General features: G+C 40.7%; 1 protein-coding gene across 2 annotated transcripts; it reads left to right on the top strand.

The window, feature by feature from the left end:
- The first annotated feature begins 8 nt into the window (after window positions 1-8).
- On the top strand, window positions 9-19,565 carry TRMT1L (tRNA methyltransferase 1L). 2 transcript variants are annotated; one of them, XM_075760550.1, is made up of 16 exons: window positions 9-330; window positions 2,896-3,048; window positions 4,198-4,260; window positions 6,110-6,223; window positions 7,334-7,398; window positions 7,924-8,053; window positions 9,657-9,777; window positions 10,932-11,011; window positions 12,081-12,327; window positions 13,276-13,488; window positions 14,661-14,851; window positions 16,011-16,089; window positions 16,842-17,008; window positions 17,643-17,702; window positions 18,130-18,256; window positions 18,380-19,565. In XM_075760550.1, exons 1-16 carry the CDS (start codon window positions 216-218, stop codon window positions 18,693-18,695), a joined length of 2,241 nt encoding a protein of 746 aa, XP_075616665.1. In that variant the 5' UTR covers window positions 9-215; the 3' UTR covers window positions 18,696-19,565. The 2 variants fall into 2 exon arrangements, with proteins under 2 accessions (XP_075616665.1, XP_075616664.1); XM_075760549.1 differs by having other exon boundaries at window positions 4,198-4,308.
- The last annotated feature ends 333 nt before the right edge of the window (window positions 19,566-19,898 follow it).

The raw sequence follows: 19,898 nt of genomic DNA, 5'->3' as shown, positions 1-19,898 counted from the left end.
CCGGAGCCCTGCCGGCGAGGCGGCCCTGGCCCCAAGGCGCCCTGGGAAATGTAGGCGGTGCGGGCCCGCCTCCTCTCCCGCCGTACGTGCCGGGCCACCACCGCCGTGCCTCGCTGCCCGCCTCCCTCCCAAACCAGAGGCGTGTGGGTACGGCGGCGCGTCTCCTTGCCTCGACTCGGCTCCCTTCGCCCGCCGCTGGGCTGTCTCCGGAGAAGATGGCAGCGGAGGAGGCTGCGGAGGCCTCGCTGGCACGGCTATCCTCCGAGCAGAGGCAACCGGACGACGATGAGGAGAACCCCGAAGGCGGCGGCGAGGAGACCGCAGCGCTCAGTGAGGGCCGGGCGTGGGGGGCCGTGGGCGGGCGGGGTGGCGGGAGCCGGGCCCTCCGTCCCTCTCTGCGGGGGTCTGTTCCTCTGCCCGGGTCTGCGCGGCCCCGCCGTGCCCGGGAGATGCCGCGGGCGGGCGCCATGAGGAGGCGCAGGAGGCAGAAGCGCCGTGAGTGAACCCCGTGAGGGTTTGAATTTACAGCCGGGTGCCTGGAGCCGCCTTCGCGCCGTCTCCTTTCTCCCTCCACCTGCGCCATGAAAACCCCCGCGAGGTGAACGAAGCCCGGCGTTGCCCCTTTTACCGACTTTGTGTGGAACTGGGCCGGTGCGGGGCCACACGTGCTCCCTGCGGCGGCCCGGCCCGGCGGCTGAGCTCGGCGCCTCCCGCCGTGCTCGGGGAGCTTTGAAATAGGGAAAACAGGACTTGTGTGGCCCTTTTCTCCCCTTAAACCTAATAAGATTTTATTTTTTGGTGGTGATGATCTTGTATTATTTCCAGCCGTGGTCCGCAAGGTCCCGTTACAGAGCCGGGCCTGTGGAGGCGGGCTGGGGATGCCGCGGGTGCCATGCCGGCCGCTGCCCCGGCCGTTTTCTCCTCAGTGTTTTCTGCCAAACGTGTTTAAACTGGTGGTGCCAGTTTTCCAGCCCCGCCAAACGTGGCATTGATGCCAGCCGTTTGCTACTGCCGTCTCTCACTATGCATTTTTGTAGCAGTTTTCTCAGTTTTTCTCACACCACGTGCAGTCATAATCATTGTTCTTACAGATTTCTTACAAAAAATCCTTTTATTTCTTCTTTTTTTTCTTTTTCTTTTCTGTCTATTAATAAAGCGTGTCGAAACTATCACTAGGCACCTTGCAACTTTGTAATTGAGAAGTAGGCAGAAAATCTAAGTCTGTCTCAGGTGAGTTGTCAGCTTAAAAATAGATGTGTGAGAGAGACAGCAATGCTCTCTGAGTAGCAATGCTGGTCTTGATATATTTTAAGGTAGGATAATTTTATTCTGTGCTTCTGCCTTTCTAAACAATTGCTCCAACCGTTGTCTTCAGGTATTCCTTCCATTTACTTTTTTGGGGGGTTTTTTTGTTTGATTTTGTTTTGGTTTGTGGTTTTTTTTTAATAATAGCAAATATTTGTATCCAACTGCAACCTTTAAAGGAAAAGAAAAAGCCCAGGGGAATTGTAAGAACTGCTGTAAGATCCTTCCAGCCCTTACACACTTTAGCAGTGGCCAGGAGTAGATGGGTAGGGAAGACTAGCAGAACAGAACAACCACACGTTAACGCATCCTCCAGAAATATCTTCAAACACAAAACAGTTTGTTACTCCCTTTTTCGTTGAGCCAAAGGTTGTGTTTTCGTATTTAAAATCCCGTGGCGGATTTCTCTTCTGTAAAATTCTCACGTTGGCACTTGCAGACTTGCAGCAGCCTGTGGCAGGGAGGTCTGCAGTGTTAATAGTAGGTTGCGTAGAGAACAGTCTTATGCTCTGAATTTCCGGCTGATGTCTCCATGTGGTGCACCCCAGTTTTTGTGCTGGAGTAGACACTGAGTGGTTGACTTCTGTGTTCTCTCTGCATCTCATGATCTTATAGACGTCTGTTGTATCTAGGCTGAAAAGTCATGGCCTGCTCTGTTGCTTCTCGGTAGCTGAGAAGTGATGCCATAGCTTTGTTATTTCTTGTCACATTTTTTTGAAACTCTCCTAGTTCTACCTGTCCCTTTGAAGCTTGGGGGATGAGGGGCAATATGCTTTGAGCATGGCTTTCTGCATCCTTTCCTACTGCTTCCTAGTGTCTGTTGGTAGGGAGAGGCACCCACTGCTTCTGAGGATTTATACCTCTTTCTTTCCTCAAAACTATTTCAAAGTCCCCAGGTGGTAGTCCTGACTGGTGATGCTTAGCTCAGAGTCCATGCAGTCATACCGGAAATCAAAATTAGGGGTTTTTTCCCCCCAAGTCCACCACTTCACTATTTTTTGTCATTTTATTGCCCAATCACTCAGCCTCTTTAAGTCCTTTTGAAATTCTTCTGTAGGCCCATCTCTGCCCTACCCAGAGAAGTCATTCATTTGCAAATCCTGATGGCTCCAGCACTGAACCCTCATCACGCCCAGTGATAGCAAATTCCGTCCTTCCTCCCCTCCTTTTTCCAGATTGTTCAACTAGTCATAAACTGTTCTCAGCTTCTGTTTTCAAATTTTCTTAGTCGTTAGTACATCGTTGTGAGTATTTGGACCTCCTCCTTGCCTGCTTTGTCTTGCTAGCACTGCATTTTTTCCAGAAAATCAGATGTAAATATTATTTGTTAACTTTAAACATCTGATTATACAGGTGGGCGAATAGTTTTCTGTTCAAGATGGCATTATTTCACAGTGGTTTCCAAGGATGAGTGATAATTAATCTCATTATTCTCCAACATACCATTTATATTTATTTTTTTCTCCTTCACACTTGTAGTCATTTTTGCCTGTTAAAAGTACCAAATTACTGGAAACAAATGAATGTGTTTGTACATTCAGTTATATCAACACTTTTACTGTTTTTTTTTGTTTGGTTGATTTTGTTAAGATGGCGTGGTTGTCTCTGGAAAAGTGAAAAGCAACAACCTGGATGTGAAAGTTACTGAGTCGGAATTGGAAACTGAAGAAAAAGGAATGGAGGAGGAATCCACAAGGGAATCCGATAGCAACATTTTGGATGTATCATCTGATTATCCAAGAGGTTCGCTAATAAACTCTAAGAATATTTGTATTGTGTGCTTGAGGAAAGGAGGAGCAAAGGCAGGAACAGTGGGGAAGAAAAGTAATGGGAATGTATGAAATCTCATTTTCCATACATCCAGTAGGTATGGATCCGAACAAAATGTTTTCCTAAAGCATTGGGAATCTCATTCAAATGAGATGCCATTTTGCCCTTAGTAATATTTCTGGAAATCACTGCAGAAATTCACATACGCAGTGACAGAAGCGAAGTCAAGGTTGGATGAGTATGATCTACATCAGGCCCTGATGCTAACAGCACCACAGAGAGCAGAGAAAACCTATTGTATATAAGTGCAGGAATTAAAAGCTAGGAATTGCTTTTAACCCTAGCTTTAAAACTCAGCTCTGTATCTTGAGCACATTGATCAGTTGCTGTCTTTGTTTCATGTAAGAAAACCTGAAGACTAATCTTGTAAAAACATGGTAAAGGTGTACAGTTGCTAGAGAATCGGTAGTACCGTACACTGGGATGTTCTGTGTGCTGTGAAACCAATAAAGCTGATTTATTGAATAAGCTGATTCTCTTGTTTTTAGCAAATTCTCCACTGTTCCCATTGACTGATAGGTTGAAAAATCAGGAGGTAAATGTAAAGGTTAAACAGTCTCCTAAGGTGTGGGGGGGAAGGTGGTAAAATTAAATGTATCCTGGCTGTATGGTGAATAATTGTTACTTAGAATTGGTCCACTTCTAGCTAATATTTTACTTTTGCCAGACAGTTCATAGGATGTTTTTCTGCTGCTTTGTGCATTATTTGTGTTCGCTAACAATGCCGAGCAGTAAAACCAGGGGTAAACGGAATGTGTCTTGATCTTTTCAGCTTGTTTTTTTTTTCAAATTAAGGTCTTTCCAATTTGAGAAATTTGATGTGTGTCAGCATCAAAAAACAAGTAGAAATATATGGATCTTCTTAAAGAATTATTCTGGGGATTAATTTTACAGTCATCCCTTCTACTGTGGAAATTAAAGGATACAAATGAGTATTCCAGTTGGTACTATAGCCATTCTGTAATAGTGTTAGATTTGAAATGATGCATAGAAAAATAGCAGTAAACTAAAAACTTTTTTTTAACTAAGAGTGTTTAACTTCTAAATATCTCTGCTTTTTAGAGAAACATATTTCAATTCAAAGACATCTTGCTGATCTAGAGAAGCTAGCTGACCTGAAAGAAGGTGAGTTTCCCATGGCAATATCCCAGAACACAGATGTTCATGTTACAGGTATTTACATTTGTTCTTAGTTTTTATTTTTAGCACACTATATATATTTATAGTGCTTGAAGACTAGGGGTTTCATAAAAAACAGCTTAATGATTTGTTCCCTTATCGAATACTGTACTTGCAGTAAATTTAAGGCCTTAATGATTCCTTTATTTTTCTTCTGCATTGTAGCATTTCTAATGTTGGCAGTGTGCGTGGATCAGCAAAATGTTAATTTATTTTACTTCAAGTGCTACAATAACAGGGGAGCTAATTGTTGTCTTTGCAGTGTTTAAATATCAGTTGAAATAAATATGTATTCTGTTTTGAATGTTTTCCTTTTTTTCCCCACTCTAATCATTTCTGATCCAGGTATATATTGGAGGACTGCTTTAAGGCTACAGAGTGGTTTTATTACAACTTCTAGTTTTTCCCTGATTACGTGTACATATTTAGTGCTGGCAGCGGCAGCCCTTGCAACTGAAACTAGTTTTTATTCACAGATCAAGAAAAACGTCAGGGTCTACACAGGCTCTGCATCATGCAGCTCTTGCGCTTTAATGATGTTTTAGAGCGGCCACTAATGGAAATAATAGCCTTACCTTCATGTCTGTTTAATTTTACTAACAAGAATACCAGAAACTTCTATAGCATTTGTTCCATTTTTAATGAGGAGATCATAAGTATCTCCTGAGTCTGGTACTTTGAGCTGAGTTCTATGTAAATCCATGGTAGTAGTAAGAAACTTGTTATTCCCTTGCCTGTTCTCCATAGTAATATTTTTTCTTCTGCCGTGGATGTAGCATTCTTCTGCCCTGTGTGTTAATGGAGTTTATTAGCATCGGCTCGTGTATTTGATAACTCAGTAAATCCTAAGTCAATAAAAGAGGCTGATCAACATCAGAGAACACTGGTGATTTGTTTCATGAGCTGTAGGCTGCCTCTGTTGGCTTCAGCGGCATGGGACTCTGCGTGGATATAGTAACCCACTCATAAAAAAGTCATAAAAGAGGAAATTTACTGTTGTGCAAGCTTAAGATAAGTAGTTATGGTTAAAGATGCCCATGTTGTGTGGCATGTTTCAGTATCCATCCTGTACTATTCAAACACATACAAGCTTTTCTGCTAAATTCTGCATGGGAGGTGGTTTGACATTCAGCAGTGTTAAGACCCCGCAGCAGATGTATGCATGCTCTGATACGTGATTCCTGCATACAGCTCCACAACTTATGTCTCCCAATTTTTTATTTAGGTTAGTAGTTCAAGTGCTTCAGCACCTTTGATGTCAGACAATCTTGCCTTTGCTTTTTTGTCTCTTTTGCAGGATTTCTGAGAAGAAAAAATATTTTAACATAGAGTACATTGTCTTTTTTTGCAGCTTAAAAAATACCAGGTGCTTGTTTTATCTAAAAGCTCTGGGAGGAGGAAAGACAGATTCTTGTTCTAACCTCTTCAGTTGGAGGTTTTTGAAACATTGCAAGTCTCTAGACTTCACCTATAAAATTCTGTTATTCTGCAGTACTCTTTGGAAGTTGCATTAGCCTCCTGTTGCTGGAGTAAAAAATACTGGAAAACAAAACCTAAAGGTTGTAGAAGTTAATGATCTTTAATAGTGGTTCTTGTCTGTATTTTATGGACTAAAAAGACAATCCATAACTTTGACATTTGTGTATGCCTGAAATAGAATATACCCTGGGGAATTAATCTCTAACTCCCATTGGCAGTCCCTTCATTCTTTTTTCTCGTAACATGCATCTCTGTTACCATCAGCGGTAACTGCATTTCAACATTTCTCACGCTTCTTCTTTATTTGTATTTTCAGATGAAAAGAAGCCTTGTCCGTTGTGTCCCGAGGAGAAGTTCAAAGCTTGCTATAGTCACAAACTCCATCGTCACCTTCAGAATTTGCACTGGAAAGTTTCCGTTGAATTTGAAGGTAAAGGCAATCATACTTGAACAGTAAATACTAGAAGAAATTGTGGACATGTAGGACATTGGTCTGTGTTTCATCTTTTTAAATTCCTCTTCACTTAAGCATCTTGTTACCAGCTCTGAACTAGAACCATATTTTGACATAATGAATTTTGACCTGGGATGTAAAATGTAAATGTAAAATAGCTCTGTATTCTACATGCCAAAATAGTTACAGTTGTGCATTTTCTTGTGTAAAAAAACCCCAGAAACCCAACAAACCAACAATTGCTTGACATGTCATGAAAATGACTATGAAATTTTTAAAAAAAAAAAATATATATATATAAAAAATGAAACTAATAACAAAGTTTTGGTTATATTGTTAATAATCATATGCAGATGCTGTCATTTTTGGCTCATCATAAAGATTCCCTGGTTTCAGATAAATACTTAAAGTATTTATTTAGTATCAGTATTTATTAGCTTTATCTGTTTTTTAGCAAACTCTGTGATCTGCTTGTAAGATGCATTAAAATCCCTGCAGGACGTTTAAGAAGGAAAAGAAAGTGAACAGTATGTGTTTTTAAAGTAGTTGTACGAGTTTGCAGGAAACAAAATGACTGATCAGAAGATGGACAGGATTAAAGTTAAATTAAAAATGATTTGACTGGAGTTCTGGTTTTTGCGTGCACTAGCAGATGTCTTTGGTGTGTGGGGGGGGCTTTTTCTTTAAACCATGGAACATATGTTTTATAGGAGTATTTACACAAGTAACAGATAACAATGCTTTAGTAAAATAGCTCACCAGTACTTTCGAGAGTTATATACCATGTAGCCTGAAGACTCGCTGTAGCTTTGTAGGATGCTAACAGATTTATTAAAATGAATTGCCTGTATGTAGTTTTTTAAAAATACATATAGTGTATAATTAGCTGATAAATTTCTCTGTGGAAGGTGAGTTTCTCATATAATTGGTAATGTTCTCTTGTTGCTGTCTTGTGGCAATATTTGGGAATCTTAAATGAGACCATGCCCTAAAGATAAAGAACATTTTGAATCGGAGTTTATGGTGTAGGACGTATGCATTCTGTTTACTTACCGTGCTGTGGCATGACACAAATTTGTTTTCCAGGGTACAGAATGTGCATCTGCCACTTACCTTGTCGTCCAGTAAAACCAAACGTTGTTGGAGACCAGGTAAAAATGCTGAATCGTGGAAATATTTGTTACCCTGCAGAGTGGAGGAAATGGGTGATTTAGGGGAACTTTTACGATCTACGCAGTCTCAAAATATGTCTTGCCATCCAGTGTGGGATACCAAAAGCTTATCGGTCCAGAATATAAGTATCTAATACAACCCTTGGGTAGTTGAATGTAGTTGTATTATTTTGGTGCGTAGCTGCCTAGATCATGTAAAACGCTGTCACAGTTTGGAGCAAACAGCGGCTTTGTGTGGAGGAGACGAAGGGTTTGTTAGGCCAGGTGGTGGGTGCCTCTCAGCTCCTTCCCTGCATGCTGAGTAAGTGGAGTGTTGGCAGAGTTTAATTGTAGGGCTGTGCTGGCTCTGCGGGTACCATTATTTACAGTCTCTGTGGCTGTACGTTCCAGGTATTTCGTATGCGCTAGAGGTAACAGATGACTTCCTCGTCTGCCTGTGTTCACGTATAGTTCTACTTTAACCATGTTGATGTATTCTGTAACGACATGTATTATATTTTACAGACATTTTCAAAGATGGGAGCCCATTACCATTGTATCATCTGTTCAGCAACTATCACACGAAGAACTGACATGATAGGTCATATTAATCGTCACGTGAATAAAGGAGAAACTGAATCAAGGTTCATTACGGGTAGGTTCGTTCTTCTCTAAAACATTCAGTCTTTTTATACTGTCTAGCACATGGAATAACTATGATATGTGGGGGAGAGACATGAGAAAAATGCTGAAACAGATTTAGCTTTACTAATGAGAAATCTGCCCTTAATATTTCAGAACTTCTCCCTCCCCCTTCCTCCCCCCCCACAAGGTGTAGCAGTGTTGTGATTTAGTCTCTGCGTTGACCAGCTACTCTGATCTTACTGATAAATAATATTCCCTTCACAATTAGTTTAATGTTGTAAACATAGGCTTCTGGCTCTCCAAAGGAATGGAGGACATGGAATCCATGAGACAAAATCTGCATAGAGAATTTAGTGCCTATGTGTTTGGCCATGTGTGTTTGGAAATCAGTCTTGAGTAAATCTCTGCAATATAAAAATCCTTTGCTTTTTATCCAAACTGCATCAGCATGGATTCACAAAACAAGATGGCTTTTTTTTGTTCAGTCTTGGAGAGTCATGATAGAGCTGCCCGTAGTTCTTTGGTAAATGACAATCCTATCTGACTTTCTTCAGAATTAGACTTTTGTTTCTAAACTTGTATAAAGTAGATTTGGCATTCATATTATTTAAAATGCTTCCAATCTTTATTTTTGCAAGTTGTCTGTTCTCTATAGCTGTCAAGTAAAAAGCACATTATTGATTAGCTGGTGTCTAAAAATTAAGGGTTTTTTTGCTACAGCCCAGACTATTCTGTTGAAAATTGGTCTGATTTTTTTCTCTGTCTCTGTGCAGACATACGGATTTTATCTAGATATAATAAAGGTGAGCCTGGGACCTCTGAGGGTCACGCTTTTTTCTGTTGCCAATGTGCAGTTTAGGAGTAGTAGTTCAGTGTCTGGGGATCAGTTTGCATGTCCAAGAAGTGATAGTGGTACCATCCATACCATATTCCATACCTTTACATGAATCTGTGTTTGGTTCTCTTCAGAGCTGTTTGTAAAGAATGGCCCATTTGTCATTTTTTAACAAAATGCTGGTTTTTTCCTCCCGGGGAGAGAAGAAATTCAGAGGTCAGATATTTCATGCTTTGGAGACACTTCAGCAAAACTTGGAAGCTATGAATGTGGAGCCCGTGGCAGCTTGTGCTGACTTTACGCGTTTCATGAAGCTGTTTGATAACTTACAGAGATTAGATCAAGGATTTTCGGGGATTTTTGCAGTTCATTGATACACATTCAGGATGATGTTAATAGGGTTTTAATTAATTAGCAATGTATTATGTTTGAATATGCAAAACAAACGTGCTAAGCCTCAGGCTCAGGGGCTTGGTTTCTTAAGTTTGAGTAGATACATAGAAGCCTGACTGAGAAACAAATCTGGGGTTTTATGGGAAGAAAATTGTGGTAGAGCTTGATCCTTATCTGCCGCTCTTGGGACTAGAAGATAAATTGTTGCCTGCTTTTTTTCCCACCACGTACTTGTTAACTGATCCCTGTGTACCAGTTGGATTACTGTGTAATCCAGACTGCTTGCTGTATGGGAGCAGATTTTCAATTTAATTTATCAAACATGCTAATGTTCATTTCAATTCTCACTAACTCTTGCCTTCCCCCACAATTACTTTTCTTTTAGTTCCTGCTCCCAAGTCTCATGAAGTGCTGAAAGAGTCAGCCACAGATGTGCAGGTTCTTCCCAACTACTCCACACCTCAGAAAACAGATTCCTATTTTAATCCTAAAATGAAACTCAACAGGTGAGAGAACAGGGAGTGGGAGGATGCACCAGAGGGGTGGTGAGTTTGTAGGGAAAAATACTTGTGCTTTTGAGAAGCAAACTCTGTGAAATTCTTGTTCAAAGGGCAGGAGAAATAGCATTGGTGAGTAATAAGATATGGCTCCTGGGGTACGAATTCTATTTGGAAGTGCTTTTAATTTATCTGCTTGGCTCACTTCTGTTTTTCTGATGCAGAAATTTCTCATTTCTGAAAGCTTTCCATCAGAAAACTCTTGACAAATAATATTTAAACCCAAGGACACTGTGGGGGATATTGTAGTTTCTGAAGCAGTTAAATATTTTTATGTAATGAGTAGTTTCAAAGGAAACAGCACACTTGAAAACTAACTTTGTTGTATACACTTCAGATGTTTTCCTGTGAATCTTCACAAGATAGTGTGGATAGTCACTGCTCTTTCTCCTCTAACCGAACAGCAGCATACCTATCGTTGATGGTTTTCATGTTCTAGGCCTTTTTCTCCTGGGGGCTATATTCTTTCCGGTTGCTTCTCATATTTGCATTAAAAGAAGGAAAAAACATTGTCTCTTTTTTTAAGGAGTCATAAACGGTGTCTGCACCGCAACTGAAAGGTGCGAGCAGTGACACCAAAGCGTGGGACTGGGTTCAGTCCGTGCTGACCGCTCGTGTTCTCAGCGCTGTTAATATTTGAGCTTCTAGGTTTAAAGTTGGTTGGAGCCGTCAGTGACAGCTAAGACGTGCTTCTCACGAAGGCCATGCCAGCTAACGTTATGGCCGTGTCTAAAAGAACAAGGCCCGTTCCTCAACACAGAGGAATTTCATTGCTCTACAGTATTTTCTGACATCTTTTTAAACACAGCCATTACTAGGGTAGTATCAGATTGTGCTGAGAAAGTAAGAAAAACACTATTTACTTTTGAATGTTACCCACTTTTTCTGGTGTTAGACTAACTAGTAAGTTGATTCAGGACCTTACTTTACAAATATCCTGCTGTAGAATTGAACTTCTAAGGTAGTTGAGATTTACAGTTCTTCTGTGTAAAAGGTATTGTTTAGCTTAAATGCTCTAGTGATACATTCAAGGGAAATAAATAAGGAAAAGATAGGAAAAATATTTTCTTAACTTACTGTGACCATTCTTTTTTCTTTTCAAGGCAATTGATATTCTGCGCACTAGCCGTTCTAGCTGAGGAACGTAAACCAATAGAGTGTTTGGATGCTTTTGGTGCCACTGGTAAAGTGAATTTCTTTAATATTTTTGCTAATATCCAATAGTGTGAAGCTGCATATATCTGACTGTAACTGACATAGTGTATTCAAAAATCATCTGAGGGTACACAGTAATTTTTTTCCTGAGGCAGGCAGTTGTTAGCTTCCATACCAAAAAAATTCAAACGGGCGTTAAGGCTTTTTAAAAAGACTGTAAATCATATTAAATCAAAGTTTAGTGGTCTCTTTAAAATCAGTTGCCTTAAATGTCCATGAAATGGCATCTTCCTCAACTTGCATCCAAGGTCACAAATCTCTTGTGACTCCGTGGCTGTGGAATTGGGCTGCAAAAAATCAACCTGTGGTTTAAAACCGGTGATGAATCCAAGCTTCTTTATCAGAATCATCTCTTCAGTGATTACAGAAATTTTGAACATGGAACTAAATGTAAAGTAGTTGTAGCAGTGTCTGTTAACCATCTGGAACAAAAACCTCAAGAGATCCGGATTGCTGCCTCTTTATCAGGCAGCTACTGTAAACTTCAGCTCATAGCTGAGAACAGCAGTAACTGCTCAGCATTTTGCATAAAAATTCTTGATAATGAATTTCTGAGCTAGGCCAGACTTCAGGTGTGCATCCTGTCCTGCACTTCTACACTGTAATCGTGGACTTTACTACAGAGTCAGCAATAAACACTTGGAGGCAGCCTAAAAACATTCACAGTACCTGCTCTCGTGTTTTGCTGTGGTCTGTCACGCAGTCTGCCTGCTGCGCTGGGCTGTTAAACAAGCCAAGGGCCTTTCCTGCAGATTGGGGGTCCAGCTCACTGCAAAAGTCACAGGTCTTTCACTCTGCAGCCCCAACTCCAGTATAAGGAGGTGCCAAACAGACCCTCCCCGTACGTACCCCGTTGTCAGTCGGTGCTGGGGCAGAAGGTCACTAACACGTTTTTGCGGAAAGATGACAAAATTTGCATGACGCGCACTTCTGTATTATAGTCATTTAAAAGGATGAATTTTTTTTGTTAGCCGGTTCAGCGACCCAGAAACTAACTCCTTATTCTGTCACGGACTTACAATTCTGTCTTTCCTTAGGTATAATGGGATTACAATGGGCAAAGCATCTCAGGAGTTCCGTGAAAGTTACGATTAATGATTGTAATGAAAATTCTGTGACAATGATTCGGGAAAACTGTCATTTAAACAAAATGAAGGTGAAACTGAACACTAAGGAAGATGACAACGATGAAGCTATGGGAGACGGAGAAGAAAATACTGACACCATTGAGGTGACAAAAATGGATGCCAATGTTATAATGCATTTGAGATCATTTGATTTTATGTAAGTGTTGAATGTTTCTCTTAATAATTGTCTGGTTGGATAATGACACCCCACCCCCCCATCTCCCCATATATGTTTATTTGGGGAAGTTGGAAAGAAAGAATCAACCAACAGTCACTTGATATCTGAAATGTAATTCTGTTGTGCCAGAAATGGTGTGGGAACAGAACTTTAAGATTAAATGTTTTAGAAATTGCTGGAAAAATATTAGGCCTTTTGGCATCCAGAATGGACTATAAATGTACTTGAAATTTTTAAGCCAAACTAATTTTTTCATAACTTGTCCATTTGATAAAGAGAAATGTCAAATTGGTATTTTTTTTTCCCCTTAAAATTTTAAATTGGTTTAAAATTCATACCTTTGCATGTTGCTGTGTAGGACTTTATTGCATTTCTTGTTTTAATCCATTTTGCAGCATATTCATTTTCAATTAAAGTAGGCTAATTCTTCCAAGTTGGGTTTACAGCTGCATACATTCAAAACCTATACAGACTTCAAAATAAGTGATTGGATTTTTTTTGTATCGATTAACATCCAGATCTGAGCAGCAGGTATTCAGGCTGAAAATTTGGTTAATTATTTAGTACGTAAACTGGAATGCATACATGTGAAGATATTTTTGGGTTTAGAAGTTTGCCTTTAAGGATGAAGGTAAGCATCAGGCCAATATTCTTATGACCTGAATTAGTCAGTGGGTCAGGATGCAAAAAAAAAAAAAAAAAAAGTACTTGCTGGCTTTGTGGTGATGTGTATTTCCCAGCACGGTGCTTCCCTGGCTCTTGCGATTTGAGACTGAAGTATTCCAGAGTAATTGGTGAGAGGTGTCTAAATTTTAGTCCCGTTTCCTTCTCATTTAAATAATGAGCATGGGTGAAGATTATAAAATAGGGTTTTCCTCAGTTTAAAGCTAAACTATAGATACTCAGTGGGACTTCCTTTCTTTACAGACATTTGGACCCCTTCGGAACTTCTGTGAATTATCTGGATTCTGCCTTTAGAAATGTGAGAAACCTTGGAATTGTGTCATTGACGTCCACAGACATCAGTTCTCTGTATGCAAAGGCTCAGCACATTGCCCTGCGTCATTACGGATGTAACATTGTCAGAACAGAGTACTACAAGGAACTGGCAGCCAGAATTGTAATTGCTGCTGTGACAAGGTACTGCTAAATCAGCTTAAAATATGGTAAAAAAAATTGATTAGACAAGTATTAGCGATACAAAACTTCAGAATGTTGCTGTAGGTTGTACGTGTTCAGTTTCCAGAATTCCTTAATTATAAAAGCCAGGCTTCTTGACACAAAATTAATGTTTCTTATTTTCTGTGTGCTGCTGTAGGATAATGTAAATTTTAAACTAAAAGACTGAGGTGAAAAGGCATAAGTAGAGTAGGGGGTTGGGATGGTGGGGAGGTTTTTTGGTAGAGGGGAGGGATGGTAATATAAGAAGTAGTGCCCAGACTTGCCTATCTGCAAACTCTTTCACTCCTCTATCAATTTTGTGGTATTTTAGTGCTGTATAGGACTATTTAAATATTAATTAAGCTGCTTGAATGGCTTCTAGTTAAGCATTACAGTTGGACTTGCTTCAGTGGAAACTGATGTTCACTTCAGATCCTCATTTGCATATAAATATTCTCTAAACCCAGTCTGTTAAATAAATGAAGACATAAAACCTGGTCCCTAATTGGTGGGAAAAAGATACAGGCAGGAGGATGGGACAACTGCTCAGGAAAGATGGGGAGGAAATCAAGTGCACAGAGGTCTTCAGAATGCCAGAGCTTACCTATCTCCCTGCATACGTGAAGCTGGTCCCTGCAGAATATTCCTAGATATGGCCGTGCTGCTCAAGCTGAGTTTTGATTGTGTTCTGGGTTACATGCTCCAGCTCCCTGAAAGTTTCTTCTTCCTTCTCAATGCTTACCTATTCAGGAACTGCTCACTTACCATCCCACAGCCCGTATTTCATTAACATCCAATGATGTACAACTGTGTGTGTCCCTCTACATATCTACTTTCTTGGATTTTCATTTAGTTTGTTTATATTTTTTTTGTTCCAGTATCCTGGCAGTAGGTAGGGATTTGGATAGAAAGATGATGCAGATGGCAGACTGATATTTCTAGAGGCGATAAAAAGAAGTAAAACAGGATTTGCTTAACCTTACAGGAAGTAGACAAAACTAAGCACTTGAAACAAAACTTTCTCAGACCTTGAGTATCTTTCTAGAAGGTGGATGAGCTCAAGATTCTTCCAGCAGGTTCAGGTGCCTGTGGCCGTGTTAAGTCTGCTGACTTCCGTACAATGTAGTTTTCTGTTTGTTTTTCCTCCATAGAGCTGCAGCTCGCTGTAACAAAGGCATTGAAGTTTTACTCGCAGTAGCTCTGGAACATTTTGTTCTAGTAGTGGTCAGAGTTTTAAGGGGACCGTCCCCTGCAGATGATTCAGCAAAGAAAATAAGATACCTCATCCATTGCCAGTGGTGCGAAGAGAGGATTTTTCAGAAGGAGGGCAATATGGTAGAAGGTAAATGGCTTTTCCTTCGTGCTTTCTGGCAGGTCTCATTCCTGTATCTCCGTTTTGTGCTTCTTTAGGCCTCATTTATATTGACATCCCTTTAGTAAAGTAACAGTTCTATTTAATGGAGTGCATTATATGAGGCAGACAAGGTATTTCTAGTAGAACAGTATCTGCTTTATGGTAGTGGGTTCATTAGTTTTCTGCCTGGGTTTCACTGTGAACGTACTGGATTTGTTTCTAGACAGCACACACTCCAACTAGCTGTAGCTGCTGAAGCTGCCGGGATGCCTGGTACACCCGTGGATCTGTCCTTTCAGTAAAGGACACGAAGAGCGAGACAGTCTTTGCTGCCGTTGGGTTCTTCCATACAGTGGCAGCTTGATAGATTTTGGTGTCGGATCGCTTTTCTACTCTTCATTTCAGTTACCTTAAAACGCAGCTGACTAAACAGTATCGCTTTCCGCTCAGATTCTGCCCGACCTTGGGCAATAGCTGTAAATGCCTGATGGAAGTACCTCGACAAGTGTGGTAGGAAAAGCACGCAGCATTGCTGTAATTCATCTGACGCTTGGTGGTAAATCAAGGCAGCCTCTAGGTTAAGAGTCGGCTGTTCAGGTGCAGGAGCGTGCAATGAGCTTATTAAAAAGATAAACCTTAGCTAAAGTTTTAAGAACACAAATGAGTAACTGGTTAAGTACAGTGTTATGGTAGAGATGATCATTAGTAAATGAATTGTTTACTTAATGCCTTGCTTGCAAGAAAGCTTAGGGCGTAGAAAACTTGTAGGTGGGCTGTATTTTGTAGATTAATTGGCTAATGTTAGATTTTTTTCGTTGCTATTTACTGTTAACCTGGACAGCTACTTATGTAAGTGCAGGAAGGCTAACCATTTCCTTATTACTTGAAATCCACCAAGAAATGTAGGAATTCTGTGGCTTTTTTTTTCCTTCTTCAATGTTTTCACAATGATTAAAGCTGAAGTAATCAATCAGTAAGTTCTCATAAGCATTGGCAGAGGTGAGAAGTGTGTCACACTTCTGTTGCTTGCCCTTCCAAATACCTCCACTGAAGTAAGCTACTACTTCATCTCTCTGTCATCTCTCTCCAGTGAAGCAGGCATTGCTGACTCTTTCAAAACAACCTAAATCCTGTTTTTCTGTTGCAGAGAACCCTTATCAGCAGCTGCCTTGCGATTGTCACGGCAGTATGCCTGGGAAGACGGCAGTAGTTCTTGGTCCTCTCTGGTGAGTAGAGAATGCAATATAGAATCAGAGAGTAATTTAGGTTGGAAGGTCATCTAATAAAAACCGCAAGTCTGGATATTTTGGCAGTACAAAAGGAGGTATAGCAATCAGGAGGAATTCAGGAAACATTCGGTTTATTTGAATTTAGTAGGGTATTCAGTTTTTCCTTTTGTTCATAGAGTTCAAAGCAGTTAATAAGTAATAACCAGCTTACTTTGAATTTCACGTGCAGTGCAACTTCTGTAACACACCCTGCACAGGAGACCCTAGCTGTGTGTTCCTCTAGTTGCCAAATGTTAAGCAACAGTTTATGACTTGATACTTGTGGAGAATATTAGTCAATCTTTCCATGTGCTGACAGTAGTAAATACACTGCTTGATAATTAATACTTAGAATTTTCTCTTGTGAGAAACAAGAAGAACAAATCATTTTGCCTTAACTATTTTGAAGCAGTATTTAAAAACGGTTGACAATTGACAATACCTTTCTTCCAGGTACAAAAAGGGGGTTAAATGGCATTCTTGATGTCATAGGGCAAGTCAGTGGTAGAAATAAACTTACTATTCTTGAGATCTCAATTTTTAACATGAGACAAGTGCTGCTGTCATTAGAAAAGTTAAGAACACAGTCAACCTGCTGTAGCACTTTGCTGTAACGTAATTGCTGATCGATACGGGCAAGAGATTTTGAGAGTGACTTTTTTTGCTTTCATTAAGAAATCTTAACTTTCCGCTTGTCCTGCATTTCATAGGTCAGGAGCCCTCTTCAACACTGGATTCCTCAGGAGAATGCTGTTTGAGGCAGTTCAATATGGTTTAGATGAAGCTCAGCCCCTTTTGAAGACATTAGTTTGTGAAGCTGAGTGCACAACTTCCAAGCATTTTTCTACTCACAGTCCTTATGATGAGACCAAACAAGGTAAGAATAATGGCATGCTGCTCACAAAAAGGACCAGCTTTGTGCTGATTTAGAGAGGTACTGCTCTTTGGTAACTTAATGCTAACAGCAGTGTATACATAAAAAGATCAAGAAAACATTTGTCGCTTTGAATGCAGCGTGAGACTTGTCAGCTCTTGGCTCTGGTGCTGTACAAAGAGTGGGGTCCGTCATCTGGATTAGACATCTTTAATTGGTGTGACAGATTGAAACCAAATCAGCGTAATGCAGGTGGGTTGGCTGCTGTGAAATCCAGCAGGTGCCCTGAAGGAGATGGAAATACAAAGCATCTGCTAGTTCTGTGGTACCCCGACCTGAGAGCGTGCGCTGTTAGGGAGAGAGCACTCCAGCTGTGTCGTGCTCTGCCTGCTCCGCAGGGATTGCGAACCAGAGTGGCCAAGGAAAGGGCTTTCTGTACAGGAATGCTCTTCTGCCAGTCAATGAAATCGTGTTTGAATATCCCCTCTAAATTCCAGTTACTGAGTTAGCAAGTTAAAGTTACCCGTACGTATCCTTTAGGCCAGAGTGTGGTATTCTTTCTTTCTGTGTAACCGAGGCATTTTTCCATTTTACTGTCTGACAGTAGAATTAATTTTGCCTTTTAATTGCATTCTAGAAGAGTGTGGCGTATACATTAAAACACCAAATACTTCTGCAGAATCCTCCTTGGTACATGGTAAGTAGATCGGTTTAGTATAGCTCTAGCAGTTTCAAATTAAACTACAGTTTAAGTGATAAAGCCAAACCTAGCGTTCATTTTTTTTTTTTTAATATCTGTTTGACAATACTGGTCCTCAGGATTTATTTTCCCAATGAATACTGATTTTACTTTACCTTCATCCAGAATCATAGCCACTGGTAAAAGCAGAACGCTAAATACTCCCTGAAACCTTCTTGACTTCACTTTTTATTACAGAAAATGGCACGTTAATGAAATTCAGGCTAGATTTTAACTCTGCAAAACACTAGCTTATAAAAGCAGACACAAAGGTGAGGTTGCTGTGTGGCTTTTTTTTTTTGTATGTACCGTCTTTGGCTTCACCACCAGTTTTTGTGGTCTCACTGAGTAGTCACTGGTTTCACTGGCATTTCTTGTGGTGCAGGAAAAAGAAAAAGTGATGAAGTGATGCGAAATGCAGCCAAGCGACACAAACCTGAGAACAGTGCTGAGCACCCTGCATTTTACTACAACATCCACAGACACAGTATTAAAGGAATGAACATGCCAAAGTAAGGTTTCTGTTTAAGTTCTAGTCTTACATTGCTATGACAACTGATACATAGCTTGTATTGAATCAGCCTTACTGGCATTAACTCCTTTTTAAATGTTTTTGGGTTGGTTTTTGTTTTCAGGTTAAATAAATTCTTAAACTATCTCTCTGAAGCTGGATACAGAGTAAGCAGAACCCACTTCGATCCTATGGGAGTTCGCACGAACGCGCCCTTGGCACAGTTTAAGACTATTCTTATGAAGTACAGCACCCCCACGTACGCGGGGGGGCAGGCAGAAGGCCCCGTCCATCTGCCTGAAGGTGTACAGGCAGGAGAACAGGCCCAGGTGGCTGCAGATGGCAAGGCAGAAGATGCCGCGTTCCTGGAAGATGGTAAGTCTGGAGTCGCTGCCGCCATGTTCACAAAAGACTACCCTACTCACTGTGCAGCTGAGTAATGCCAGTCATTTTGTTCGTAGATCAGGATACTGCAGACTCGCAAACACACCCTGTTCAAGTAAACCAGTACTTCTTACCAAACTGGATTTTGAAAATTTGACTTGCCTGCTATTTTAATTTGAGAAGATGTTTTAGAATTATGTAGCAGAACTTGGCACTGAGCCCAGCGTGCGTGGTCAAGGTACCGTTACTGTGAGAAGGTCTCTGACACAGTTACTTGCTTTTACGCTCACATCTACTACTACACCGAAGCATTGTGGCTGCTCCCAAGTCTTTGTTAAAGCCTTATTGCTAGCACAGAATCCAGAAGAGTGGATGGGGCCAAAACTCTTAAGCGTTTCTGAACTTGAGGTTAATATGAAACGGAATATTCCTGAAATGAATCATTCCTAAAGCCTGACTGGTTCCAATTCAGAGGGAGGTCATGGCAAGATGATAAAATATCACAGGATAAAATGTGAGCCGAGTTTAAGCAAGCCAGAAAGCCCTGACTCGGTGCACTTCTAACTCCAGATTGCACATGTAATTTGGCATTCAGTTCTGTTTTCATAGTTCTGCCTACAAGCCAGGCCCTAATGTAAGTGAGAACGGAAGGAACGGTTCCAAGACTGTTACTGAAACTTCAGTTTATAACCAAACTTTAGTGAATTGTGTTAGTTGCTCTAGGTAGTAGTTTGTTCAGAGACTACATTTGGTTGTGTACGGCAAAAAGGTACAGTGAGGAGGCACCACGGGTTGAAGTTTTGCTATGGTTTTGTCAATAATGCAATCCTAGCTGTAAAAAGATCTCTTCTGTGAACGAGCAAAGATGCTGTGCAGTGGTAGTCGGTTCTGGTTTCCTTAAATACATGGCAGCATTCCAGCCAAAACTAGCATGATGTTGTCCTTTCTTTTCCCAAGCTTTGCTCAGGTACCTCCTCCCTGTTTTTCGCAGGCCCCCAGTGCCAGGATTATCCAAGAGCAGAATATGGGGGGTTGGTACTCTCTTTTTATCCATCTCTGATACTCTTCACAGTAAGAGTATTGCTTCTCTCTGCCCCAACCAGGAGTAACATGACTGATACACACCTCATTATGCAAACCTTCCTAAGCTCCTGTCAGGCCAGAATTAAGTTAACTGCCTCTTCTACCATCTTAAATTCAGGACTGCTTTGGTAATGAGTTATTTTTATTCTGTCTCAATTAAAAAAAAAAAAGCATAC

This window comes from Balearica regulorum, chromosome 8 (assembly GCF_011004875.1).
Source record: "Balearica regulorum gibbericeps isolate bBalReg1 chromosome 8, bBalReg1.pri, whole genome shotgun sequence".
Classification (NCBI taxonomy): Eukaryota; Metazoa; Chordata; class Aves; order Gruiformes; family Gruidae; genus Balearica; species Balearica regulorum.
This window is presented reverse-complemented; position numbering and strand designations above follow the sequence as displayed.

Coding starts and splice junctions, on each gene's coding strand:
- TRMT1L (XM_075760549.1), top strand. CDS start 216: ATGGCAGCGGAGGAGGCTGCGGAGGCCTCGCTGGCACGGCTATCCTCC. Junction 12,328..13,275: donor TTGAGATCATTTGATTTTAT/GTAAGTGTTGAA, acceptor CTTTCTTTACAG/ACATTTGGACCCCTTCGGAA. Junction 18,257..18,379: donor AAAGGAATGAACATGCCAAA/GTAAGGTTTCTG, acceptor TTTTGTTTTCAG/GTTAAATAAATTCTTAAACT.